Here is a 12444-nt window from a genome sequence, read left to right as displayed (position 1 = left end):
CTACACATAGCATGTTCCAAAATGTGGTGCACTGCCTAGTGACATCCCCAGGATTGATAGCATGGACAGTGACATGTCTGCACCGATGAACTGCTTCTGACAATTTGTCGTTTGTGAAGCTGACGCTTCCTGTTTGGACAGTCATTGCATTGACACTCCCCTTGCCACTAACTGCTGAATACTACCGTGTCCAGTGTGCTTGTACCTTTGTGTTTTCAGCCACAGCTCTGCAATAGATAATCATATGACATTGGAACACCACTCATTTTTAAAGCTAAAGGGGTTTAATAGTTTTGACAGGAGTGATTTTTGATAAATCACCTGTTTTTTACAAAAAATTTCTGCTCCTGACTGTTTTACAAACAATGCCTATCCCCAAGGGGTTAACGTAGGTGAAAAATCCATGAGGCTGAACATGTTGAGAAAGATGTATGGGTTGCATAGGTTGAACAGGATAAGACATACAGCCTACAGTCCACTGGGTTCACATGCAGATGAGCTTAGGGCCTTAACAGCAACAACAGTGTGCTTGCCCATATTCATTCTCTGACCATCCCATCTAAGCACAGTTACACCTTTTAATCAATAATTTCCTTCTGTAACAGATCTGTGTCACTTCATATCTGATGTATGAAGTGATAACAGCATTTGGTAATAATTCCATTTCAGTTGCTTCTACTTTCACTTTTTCAAACTAGCACTTTTCCTAAGTTTCACACCCTTATGTTAAGGATGGCACTAACAAACTATAATTCAAGACCTCTTCATCTCAATAGTTATTTTCTGTTTCACATAGGTCTTTATAGCAAGCACCAGTAATTCCTCCGACAATTAATCTAAGGCTGTAAGTGTGACCTGAGAGTTAAGGGACTGAATAGAGAGGCTGCTAGAAATGTGCAGCATTGAGAGCTGCCATTAGGTGACTGAGACCAGCACATGCAGGCAGAGCCATTATAAATAAAATGAAACTATAGTGAATGTGTAATCATTATCTTTCTATAACCAGACGCCATAATCCCGTAAGGGGTGGTTGCTTGACTTTAGAGTCAGTTGTTTTACAAGGAAGGGCACTGACCCTTCGCCAACTCACTTGTTGACACGTAGGAAACATGTATGAGTTGGTTACATGATTACCACGTAGTGTTGTAAATGGTTTCCTGGCTTACAGAAAACCATTAGGCATGTCTCTCACTGTAAAGGCTCCTGAAAAGGCAAGAAGAGTAATAAAAAGTGACAGGCAAGATGGGGGAAATAGGAAGAAACTGAGACAGACACAGAAAAAGAATGGTAAAGGTGCAGGGAGAAGTAGGCAGCACTACTGAAAGCAAGTGGATGATGGTCATCGCCACCTACCAACATGCAATATTGTAATTATTCTTTCTTGGTAACAGGATTAAAGTTAATTTGCTATCTAAATACCAGTAGTATGCACAAGGGATTTTAGTGAATACGTGGTACTTAGGATCAGTTTTCATTATGGAAAGTATTTTTTGTAGATGAAATTTTGAAACTGATATCCTGTATGTCAGATATGTTTATATTCCATTATCATCATTACTTTGCATCATGGTCATGCATAAAATACATTAGAACTATACAACCTGTACCTATGCAGATGTTTACCTTCTGAGACTTTTTTGTTTATATAAATTGGGTTTCTAAATAAGACCCATTGATACCTGTGTGTCATCTTGGAAATGGTAGCTGATCCCATACACATTCATACATATTAAGACCTTAAATGCATCTGTATTTCTGCTTTCATGGGAAGAATGAGTACTCTATCACTTTCCAGAATATCACTCAAAATTGAGGAGCAAATGCTACCCAGGTCTCCCTGTTGTAAAAAAAAAAAGATAGAAAGAGAGTGTTGAGATTTGGATTGGATCCTCCCTCACCTCTGTTTCTGTGTTAGTATAGGAATGCAGTAGCCCTACTTCCTAACATACACTGTTCGAGCAGACTTGTTTCTCCTGTGGCATTGAAGGGGGGAATGTACCTTTATGTCTCCAGAGAGATCAGAGCTGGGTTCTGGCTCTCCATATCCTGTTGAATATGCGAAATTGTGTAAGGATGATGATGATTGTGATAAGAGTCTGAAGGAATAAAGTAGTAATAATAGATACCTTATCAGAGGCTGTTATTGGAACACTAAACTTGCCAAAGATTAAGTTTTGATAGATTTGTTCGATGGAAATTAACAGCCATAGGTTAAACAGTGGGTAGGCATTCATCTTGCCCTATCCGTATCTTTTGGTAATCGTAATGCACGAAAGGGAGAGCGTTCCCCTGCAAATGGGAGAGTATTACTCCAGCGCAGTACAGTAGTGTCTTCATACAACACGAGATAGGTTATGCAGAACCTCATGCAAAATCAATTTCGTGCTAAAACATTACATAAATTTACATGTAAAATAGGGGGTTAGGTTCTAGGAGCCTCATACTTTTCATTAAAAATATATTTAAAGATAGATTATTACAGTGTGTTTACATACGACCTTACCGACTGGACACATCAGTGCATAGCTACTGCATTCTAACCTAACCTAACCTAATTGATTAGTTTTGCTCCCTAATACCTTCCATAAAAATTTTAATCACCAAGGATTTCCACTAAGCATCTTGAAAGTCCTCATTAGAAATCAAGGAAAAACTTGACCTAAACAACATGTGAATAATGCCCCCCAGCATCATGCATATTTCATCATGAATCACTGTCAGCACCCATTAAAAAAGGAAATGCAATGTGAAACTTTTTGAAAATCATTAGTCATCAACAATAAAGGGAAAAAACTATAAAGAAGTTGTCAGCATGGAGTGATTGCGTATCTCACTTCTCAGATACACTCGAGTGCAGTAATCGTGAAAAATAAACAAGTGAGCCAAGCAATATAATTTGTATGATAGTATAATCCACAAGAGCTTAACTCACATAATTATCTTACCTAACTATTTATGTCGACAATTAGGGTCTTCACGTATCGTAAGATCCGAATTTACTAGACCAAAGACTGTAAGTTCATAACAAAGATTGAGCACAAAGCTTCCCCCCCCCCCCCACTTGTTGCAATAAAGGCGAATACAATAGACCCTTGTTATCTGCAGGGGGTTGGGTACCAGAGACCCCTGCGGAAGGGAAATTCCGCGGATGCTCAAGTCATCATCACAAAATGGCATATTATTTCCACATAAGTGCCCGACTTCAGCCAATGACATTCCACTTTTCAGCATATCTAAAATCTCTATTTTCTGTGCCAGTGATAACACCTTGCACTCTCTGTTTGGCTTAGAAGGATTGCTTTTATCCTTTACTTGTTTCTTGGGAGCCATTTTTCACTTACACAATGAAAATACTGTAGAGTTGTAAACATGAGAAGGGGGATGACAACATAAGTAGCGAACTGACTGGTGTTTTGTCCTCCCTGTTATTATCGTCACTTTCCTTAAGCCGTACCTACGATGTTTCCAGCACATTGAAGAAACTGAACGTGCCCAAAGGTGGATTCCATTTCCCAATTTCCCAACTGGAGGTTAGGTTAGGTTAAATTATTAGGTGCAGTTAAGTTAGGTTAGGCCAGGTTTAAACACTTAAAACAGTCCTTTCCGCCATTATATTAGCAATACAAGCAAGAGTTGTCACATCAGAACAGCTAAAAACACCGTGGAAACAGATTTAACAAGAAACGTTATTTACCAACCCAGAAATAATCAAGAAAATATAACAGACTATCAGGAAGAACTGATTTGGTAAGGTGCTTTTACTGCCTAATGTAAAGCAGTATGTTAAACCCCCTCAAAGGCTGTGAGTTCAGAAATTTGCATGCTCCCATGGTCAGCCTCGGGACCATATTTTCAAAGTTCTAAAATCAATTTTTTTCTAATGTGAAAAGACTCGTCTGACACACCTCCCCCCCCCCCGTAAACCCATGCTGTGATTTGCTGTGATTCGTGAAAGAATTTATAAAATTAGGATGCCTGTTATATTAACATGTAAACATCAGCGAAAACATCTGGGATGAAGTGAACTGTGAACGCCTGACTGTTTGGGATGGTAGAGTAGGGTCGTGTAAACATACCAGTGACCTTCGTTCCCTTACCATAATTGCTTGCAGTTTTTTATAGCTCGCCCTGTCTCAACATCACTGACACCGGTACAGTAAAGAGTTGTTCAAGGCCGGTAGCTATGAAAGGGACAATGGAATACATTATTGTTTGTATCAGGCCTCTCTCTTTCACACATTCACATAAGAACGAACAAAAGAATGAGCAGTAAATGTACACAAACTTTAAGGAGCAGAAATAACTGTGCTCAGTTGGTCCGAATTATATTGGGAAAAGCGATACCGAACAAAGAATGTGGAACTGAATGCGAACCTACGAGAACATATGGATCGAAAGAGTAATTTTTTTCCGATTAGCAAACATTTTTGTTCCATTTTGTCTCCCAAAATTGTGAAACTCATAATTTTTCTTGTAAACATACAGCCTAAAGACTTTACCAATTCAATTCATATTCCTTGTTTGTCTTCTGTATTTTTCTATTTTGAAGGTGGTAAATTATCATCTCTTTCAGCATTTTCTACCTTATCATCATCATGTTCCTTAAGCTGTACCTACGATTGTTTCCAACATAATGGTAGAAACTTATTCAAAATTAGGCATGTAACATAAGCATGTAAACATCGGCGAAAACATCTGGAATGAAGTGAACGCCTGACTGCTTGGGATGTAGAGTAGGGTTGTATAAACATACCAGTGACCTTCGTTCCCATACCGTAATTGTTTGTAGTTTTTTATAGCACGTCCTAACTCAGTGTCACTGACACCGATACAGTAAAGTGTTCTTCAAGGCTGGCAGCTATGAAGGGTTTAATGGAATACTTTATTGTTTGTATCAGTATGCTCTCTTTCACACATACACATAAGAACAAAAAAATGAGCAGTAATTGTACACTTTAAGGAGCAGAAATAACTGTTTGCTCAGTCGGTCCGAAATGTGTTAGGAAGAGTGATATCAAACGAAGAATGTGGAACTAATTGCTAAGAATAATTATTTTTCTGATTAGCAAACATTTTTGTTCCATTTCATCCTCTAAAATTGTGAAACCCATAAATTTTTTGTCCAAGCACAGAGCCTAAAGACTTTACCAATTCAATTCCTATTCTGCTAGTTTGCCTTCTGTATTTTTGACTATTTTCATTCATTCATTCATTCATTCATTGCCAGATGCCATGTATCCCAAACGGGGTGGCCAAGGGCTTAGAGTTAAATGTTTTACAGGGAGGGGCACTAATCCTTCACCAACCCCACTTGACACGTAGGGATGCCAACAGCATCTGGTGTTCCCAGGCGGTCACCCATCCAAGAACTAACCAGACCCAACGTTGCTTTGAGGGTGGTAAATTACCTTCTACTGAAAGATTTTCTCCTTTATTATTACCACGGTCCTTAGGCCATACCTACGATTGTTTCCAGCATAATGGATGAAACTTAGCGTACCCTATCATGGATTTAGTTTCCCAGTTTCCCAGCTGGAGTCCAGGTTAGGTTAGGTTAAGTTAAATCAGTAGGTAGTTAAGTTAGGTTATCAGTCGCCTCACCAAACTCAGCCCCACCACCCTTGTGATCGAGTTGTGAGCAGGTGTGGGTGGGGGGTAGACAAGCTTGTTTATCCATGGCTCACTCGCTAGCAACTGGATGCTTGCTGTTTAAACTGGAGCTATTGTACAGATGATTTGATGTATTACCGTACCACTGAACCTTTTGGTCAAGTTTGATCCATGGATGCAAAATCCAAAGATAACAAGGGTCTGCTGTACATGAATTTTACTGCTCCTTCATCATTACCTTTTTTTCCAACATAGAAAACTATCCACATCATAAACATCCTGACACATTTCATCTCTCTGATCGTTTGCATTTAAGCTCCAACACCACACGCTACTTCGTCCAACAATTTTACATCTTCATTTGGAGTAAATACTTTTCTTGTGTTCATACCACTTTCAGGGCGCTTAGGCATAACTAAAGTCAGTTTGGAATCATGTGCTCAGAGTTCTGAGAGGAATTGAGGAGCAAGGAAATAAGCAAATAAACTTCTCATCACAGCGACCGTTCACACAACACTGAGGTAGGCAGCAGGGCTGAGCAGGCTGTGGCAGGTGATATGAGGCTCACGTGAGTCAGGTCGGGTCGAGGAAACCAATCAGAGACCGACAAAAGCATAACACACTAGTTGTATCTGGAAATCCAATACCAAAACACCCATTTCCCACAGTTTCTCTCATGCATTTGAGTGGTATTACTGTGCTATTGTATAATTATGGGAGAAATTAAATGCTCGTGTTATTGTAAAATCGTTGTTTTGTTTGGCCTTAAATCGCGACTCTGCTGTATTGGAATCCGCGGGGAGTCTCATAGCATCCCTTCGCATGTCCCTTCGTCATATTATAGCAGCCTTGTGCAAAGAAAACTATGTAAAATTTGAAGGACCCCATGGTGTGTGTGATGGGAATTTTAAATTAATGATAAAAATATCATGTGAAATAAAGAAAATAAGCGTTTAATTTTATTATTGTTTTAAAAGACTTCATCTCTTCTCCGGAGATGGTTAATTTATGAGGAGACGAAAACAAAGATGACATACTGTATCTACTTCCATCTTATTTTTCACTATTCTACTAAGCTGTTCATTAGATACGGTGCATTATACTTTTGTAATTAGTTTGAGTAGTTCATGAAATGATTCCTACAGTAAAGAATGGCCGAGTACAGTCGCCACTTTTTATATGAAGGGGTTATGTCAGGCTGTATGTTAATGTATAACGATTTTATCGTAAATTGGGAGATTGAAACGCATTATAAAAGGGGGGTTACGTCAGCTCAACTTCCCAAAGTCACCTACCCAAGACTGAAACATAAATGACAACCCACCTTAATTCCTTCCTGTGTCGATCCAAGTCGTCTCCCCCGAGGCTGGGGGACAGCTCGTGCTTACAGTCACTAGTGGTCAGCCTCTGAGTCAAACAGGAACAGGTAAGGGGGAGGGGAATCCAGCTGAGTGCTGACTGGTGAGGTCGGTGAGGCAGTTGAGCAGCTGGTGGGTGGTCTGGGAGAGATGGCGGTGAGGGTCTAGTGGCAGTTGGCTTGAAGAAGGCGATGATGCTGGTCTGTGAGGCTTGCCTCCGATGTCGGTCAGGGAGCTCACGATACACCTGTAACACCTGATTGACCTGGTAACGGGCATGGGAACTCCTGGTGAAAATCAGGTCATGTTCTCCCATTTACCCCATAAACTCGTTAATGCCGTTAATGAACTGTGTGAGGAAGGTGATTGACAGTTCACGCCATGGCTTTACTGTACCTCCGGTTTTTCATCTGTCTCATGTGCCCTCTGTTCTTGAATTTGGAGGAGCTCCTCGCTTGACAGTTCTTCTGAGTGGCTCTGTAGCAGTTCCTCAAAGTCTTCCTCATCAGCCTCATGGAAGCCTGCCCTGAGACAGGGACAGAATTTGCCCATGGATATCCTCAACAGATGGAGCCGGAGGATCGGATGCAAAACCAGGGAAGTTTTGCACACACTTAGGCCATTCTTTTTTCCAAGCTGAGTTGAATGTCTGTGCATCACCTCCGGCACAATGTTGTTGATAGCTGCCTTGATGTTGTACCCTTTCCAAAAACCCCTCACCGTCACCTCGGCGTCTGTATCTATGGCCCGCACCAATTGCTCCATGGTGAGGTGGAGGTAACGTGCCTTAAAGGCAGCAATCACACCCTGATCCATTGGTTGTAGGACAGAGGTTGTGTTGGGCGGCGATGTTGTCCACCCATTCCTGCATGACTAGAGGGTGGCTGGGGGTATTGTCCACCAAGAGGAGGAACCAATTGGCCAAGTTGCAGTGGGAGGCATACTCCTTCAGCGCCCCTGACAGATAGCCCAAGACATAGTTCTGGCAGAAGCCGGTGGTAAACCAGGCTTTTGGGTTGGCTTTCCAATTAACCCCCAGCTTTTCCTTGACAAACCCAGCCAAGGCCCATGGGTTCTCCCAGTGATACACCATCAGGGGCGTCAGCTGTAGGTCTCCCTCGGCTTTAGCCCCAAACAGGAGTGTAACTCTATCCTTTGAGCCTTGAAACCGGGCGCCTTCTTCTCCTCTTGGAAGATGTAGGCCTTCTTTGACATCCTTTTCCAAAATAGCCCTGTTTCATCAAAGTTAATCACCTGTTTGGAGCTATAGCCCCCACTGGTGATTTACTGTTGTAGTAGGGTGGGGAAACTGGCGGTGGCCTCAACGTCCACACACAGTGGCTCGCCGTGCAGGGTCAGTCCCTTAAGGCCAGCCCAGTTTTTTAAGCAGGCAAACCACCCGGGACTGGCCTTAAAATCGTTCTTTGGCTTCTCCACATCCTTTTTCGTCATCGTCTCCACAGTGAAAGGGCCTTGGTTGTGATGATGGACATTGAGAGCGGTGCCTTTTGTTGGGTGTTGTCCTGCACCCACAGCTGCAAGAGGCACTCCATCTCCTCCATAGAGGGATCTGTGACCTTGGTGATCCTCTTGGCCCCCATTGTGGAAGCAGTCTCACTTGCTGCGAGTACAGCTGCCGTATTTTTCAGAACAGTTGAGATGGTCAACTGGGGGAGCTTGAGGGAATTGGCAATCTTGCTGGGGCCCTGGCCATTCCTGTGCCTCCCAACAATGTCCAACTTAACATCTACTGTAGGGAGAGTGAATGCCTCACCCTCTTAGACAGGACATCATCGCCCGACACTTCTTACCACCTCCCATAGCACTGTGGCACCCATCTGCATCACCCGTAACACTGTGGCATCCACCTGCACCACCTATAACACTGTGGTGCTCACCTGTAACACCACCCTTAGCACGGGGGCCCATACCTGCACCAACCTTAGCACTGGGGCCCATACCTGCACCAACCTTAGCACTGGGGCCCATACCTGCACCAACCTTAGCACTGGGGCCCATACCTGCACCAACTGTAGCACTGGGGCCCATACCTGCACTAACCTTAGCACTGGGGCCCATACCTGCACCAACCTTAGCACTGGGGCCCATGCCTGCACCAACCTTAGCACTGGGGCCCATACCTGCACCAACCTTAGCACTGGGGCCCATACCTGCACCACCTTAGCACTGGGGTCTACACTGGCACTGCCCTTACCACTGGGCACACATATTCACATTACAGTAATTCACCAAAAGAAACACTATCACACCAATACAGGCAGCGTTACTCACGTACAGTAAATCATTGCAACAACACAATAATTACACTTGCGTAAAGTTGGCCTGGTGCTACACGATGACTACTGTAGTACGATGCTTGGCTGAGAGGTGACGATAATGGGGGCACACTTGAACGAGTGGAAAAGACAGGACTTTGAAGGGGTGGCAAGACCTGAACCATAACAGTGCGCTGCATGCCAGGGCCACCATCTTGCCTGAGACAAATGACGGTCACCTTGCGTGTGCCTGGTGCTTCGTACGAAATTTTCCGAGGGCAATATCGTTATAGCGGGAAATTTATCGTAAATCGGATTTTGGGTTGGAACTTTTCTATTATCGTTGTAGCGGATTATCGTATACCGAATCAACGTATAAAGAATAGTGACTGTACAATCTAAACAGACGAATCGTGTACAGCCAGTTAGTTTGAATTACGAAGTCTCATGTTTGTGTTCGGTAAACTTTTACAAGTCCATACTGGTTTGTTTAGGCTTGGCAAGATATTTTCCTGGTATATTTTGGTGTGATGTGAATGAATTTGACCTTTATTTTTTGGTGCTTGTCGTTGGTTTTCAAATTAACCCTTCCCCCCCCAAGGGTGGGTTTTTGGGGTTCTGGGTGGGAAAAATGGCAATAAGCATTTGGGGCAGAAATTTAGCCAAAATCGATATGACCAGCCAAGACGTATTCGTGGGGTTATTACTGACCACATGAACCCCTTTGAAGTTGTCTGACACTGAATTTTTCCTATGATACAGGTTCTCCAAAGCCTGTATGCATACTCTTATACAGAGTATTCAAGAACAAATGCCAGTTTTTAATAATAGAAGAGGTAAGAATTGCTAACATTAAGAGATTATATTGTATGCCAGTTCTAGAAACGGTGATATGCTCTTTTTTATTTTAAGATTTTAAATTTTGAAATAATCAAGTGCTACCAACTGTTAGCTGCGCCAACCCACACGAAGGGGTGTGCTCTCCCGCTTTCGAGATTCCCACATGTTGAAGGTGTGAACTTCCACCTCGTGCAGGGTGCAAGAAGGGTAACCCCAGCCCTCAGTTTCAAGACTACAGTCATAAGACTATAACTAATGCTTGTTTGTAAAAAATTATGGAATGAGAATAAAAGAGAATTCTTCACGTGAGGTCCTTGTGCTCTTAATACAGCTCTCTGTAGTTATGCTAATACAGTAAGTACTTTATGTTGGTACATTTTCTGTTACATACTGGTTCTTAAAAAGAAAAAAAAGAAAAAAGTGCAGTTTAGTGATAGGTCACATTAGGTGTTTATCCTTACATGTGTAATAAAAAGAGCGAATGATCATCTTTAACCCTGTCAGTCTGAGGATGTATTCATTGGATTCTTTCTATCACCAGATTATCATTCATCTTAGGAGAAACTTTTCATATTTGGTTTAGCCTTCATTAAACCCTTCACCGTAAAAAGTCACACCTAAGGTGAATAAATTCATCTGGTTGTAGGAAAAATAAACTGTGGTAAATAATACATCACCCAGTTGATGGTGTTAACCCATTGAGTCTGGGGACATATTTTTATTTTATTCTAGTTGTCCCTTGATTTTTTTTTTTTTTTAAGCTTAGGATAGACTCTGACCTGGAGGGGTTAGATACAGTTGTTTCTTGTTTCAACTTGTTTCATAATTAAGTTCCTGATTATCCATCATATGTTCTCCACTTAAAGTTGCAAGAAAGGGTTTTAAAGTCAGAAATGAATGTTTTTGTACAATTAGTCCCTCAGTCATGAGCCAAAAACATGTCTCATTTAGATTTGTTTCACACTGAAATAGTATTTTGCCAACACAGATCCCGGACTTCATGGGAGGACTGCCTGAGGAGCGTTAATAAATCTTTTCCAGAGGGGAAACCTTTCCTAAGCTGAATAAAATTGTCTAGTAGCAGCAAGAATAAACTTGGGTTAAAACTCATAATTATAATGTCTCCTCCAAACTGTTGACAACAACTTTGGATGACATTATGCTTGCTTTCTTCTTGCAGATAATGTTCCCTCCATAAATCCAGATATCGCTGGAGGTAAGGTGTTGTTTTGGCTTTCTCATGTCTTGACACGGGGTAAAAGTTATGTGACAGATTGTGAGCAGTGTATATCAGAATGTAGCCATCGGTGATGTTACTAGTGTTAACTGTATCATTCTGATGATGTCTTTTTTTTTTTTTTTTTTTTTTTCCCGCTGCTACCAGACGATTTTACTCAAGTTAGGAAAGACCTCATTGAAACTGTTAAAGAAGGCTATACCTAACCCCTCCAGTTCGAAAATTCTCTGTATGGCTTAAGAAAATCGTCTGGAGACAGCTAGAATTAAATTTTAGAGACATCTTGGAATTGAAGGGATTAATTCCAGTTGCAGTGTAATGTTGATAATCGTATTAGTGTTACAGTGGGATAACCAGTCTTAGTAAATGACTCGTCATTTTAAGCGTTAATTTATATGTATGATAATCCACCACTGTTGTGTCATCATTCTCTTCCTGCGTAAACCCAGTTATTGTAACATTTAATTTGAAAAATTAGAGAGAGAAGTTTTCTCTGGTAACAGCGATGTTAGTCATGGCGTGAGGGTGAGAAGGAGGTATTAGGGTGGAGGTGTCGGCAGGGATTGATGACATGATGTGTGGATTACCACTACTACAGTTTCATTTCATTAGCAGGTGATAACATGACCATTAAATATTACAGTGCTTATTATTCCATGTAGGGGGAGTCATATTCCTGACATTTTAGGAAAAGGAGTACTGTACTGACTACTCTGGACTGTATAAAAGACAACTAAAGGAGGTAAAATGCATGATGGAGGGAGCCCCTTCTTGTCTTGTAAGTGAACAGAAATACTAAACTGAAACATCTCTTGAAAAATTGTTTAACCCCTTAACCGCGGGCATGTCAGAGGCGGTCCGTGCACCTCATGGGGGGATATTCGCGTTCCGACTGACTTTTTAAAAATATTTGCCAAAATCAGTTATTAGTCCTAGAATATTATAATTACATATGCATATGGCACATACCTTCAGCTTTCTCCTGGGATGTTTGTTGAGCCTTCGTCGACTACCTTTGGACTTGTGGAGACTTCTGAATTTGGGTAACAAAGTCTCCACTTTACACTTCCCAACGCCCCGTAATATGATTACCACAGCCTGATGTTATCACTAGAAAAACTAT

At 41.6% G+C, this 12444-nt stretch overlaps 1 protein-coding gene across 3 annotated transcripts in view; it reads left to right on the top strand.

Moving 5' to 3' along the window:
* The window catches only part of rump (heterogeneous nuclear ribonucleoprotein rumpelstiltskin), a 155540-nt gene that overhangs the window by 113885 nt on the left and 29211 nt on the right, over positions 1–12444 (top strand). For 2 of the 3 annotated variants that reach the window (XR_013896845.1, XM_080270152.1), the window contains exon 9: positions 11265–11300. The exons of the other annotated variant lie outside the window; for it this stretch is intronic. Coding sequence is in view for 1 of the 2 variants with exons in the window: in XM_080270152.1 (XP_080126278.1) it covers positions 11265–11300 (36 nt within the window). In the remaining variant the exon portion in view is untranslated. The remainder of the gene's footprint in view (positions 1–11264; positions 11301–12444) is intronic. 3 annotated transcript variants of the gene reach the window in all.

This window comes from Coenobita brevimanus, chromosome 39 (assembly GCF_032717465.1).
Source record: "Coenobita brevimanus isolate Jiangsu-jjx chromosome 39, ASM3271746v2, whole genome shotgun sequence".
Lineage (NCBI taxonomy): Eukaryota > Metazoa > Arthropoda > Malacostraca > Decapoda > Coenobitidae > Coenobita > Coenobita brevimanus.
Note: the sequence above shows the minus strand (reverse complement) of the source record. Positions and strands in the feature narration are given on the sequence as shown.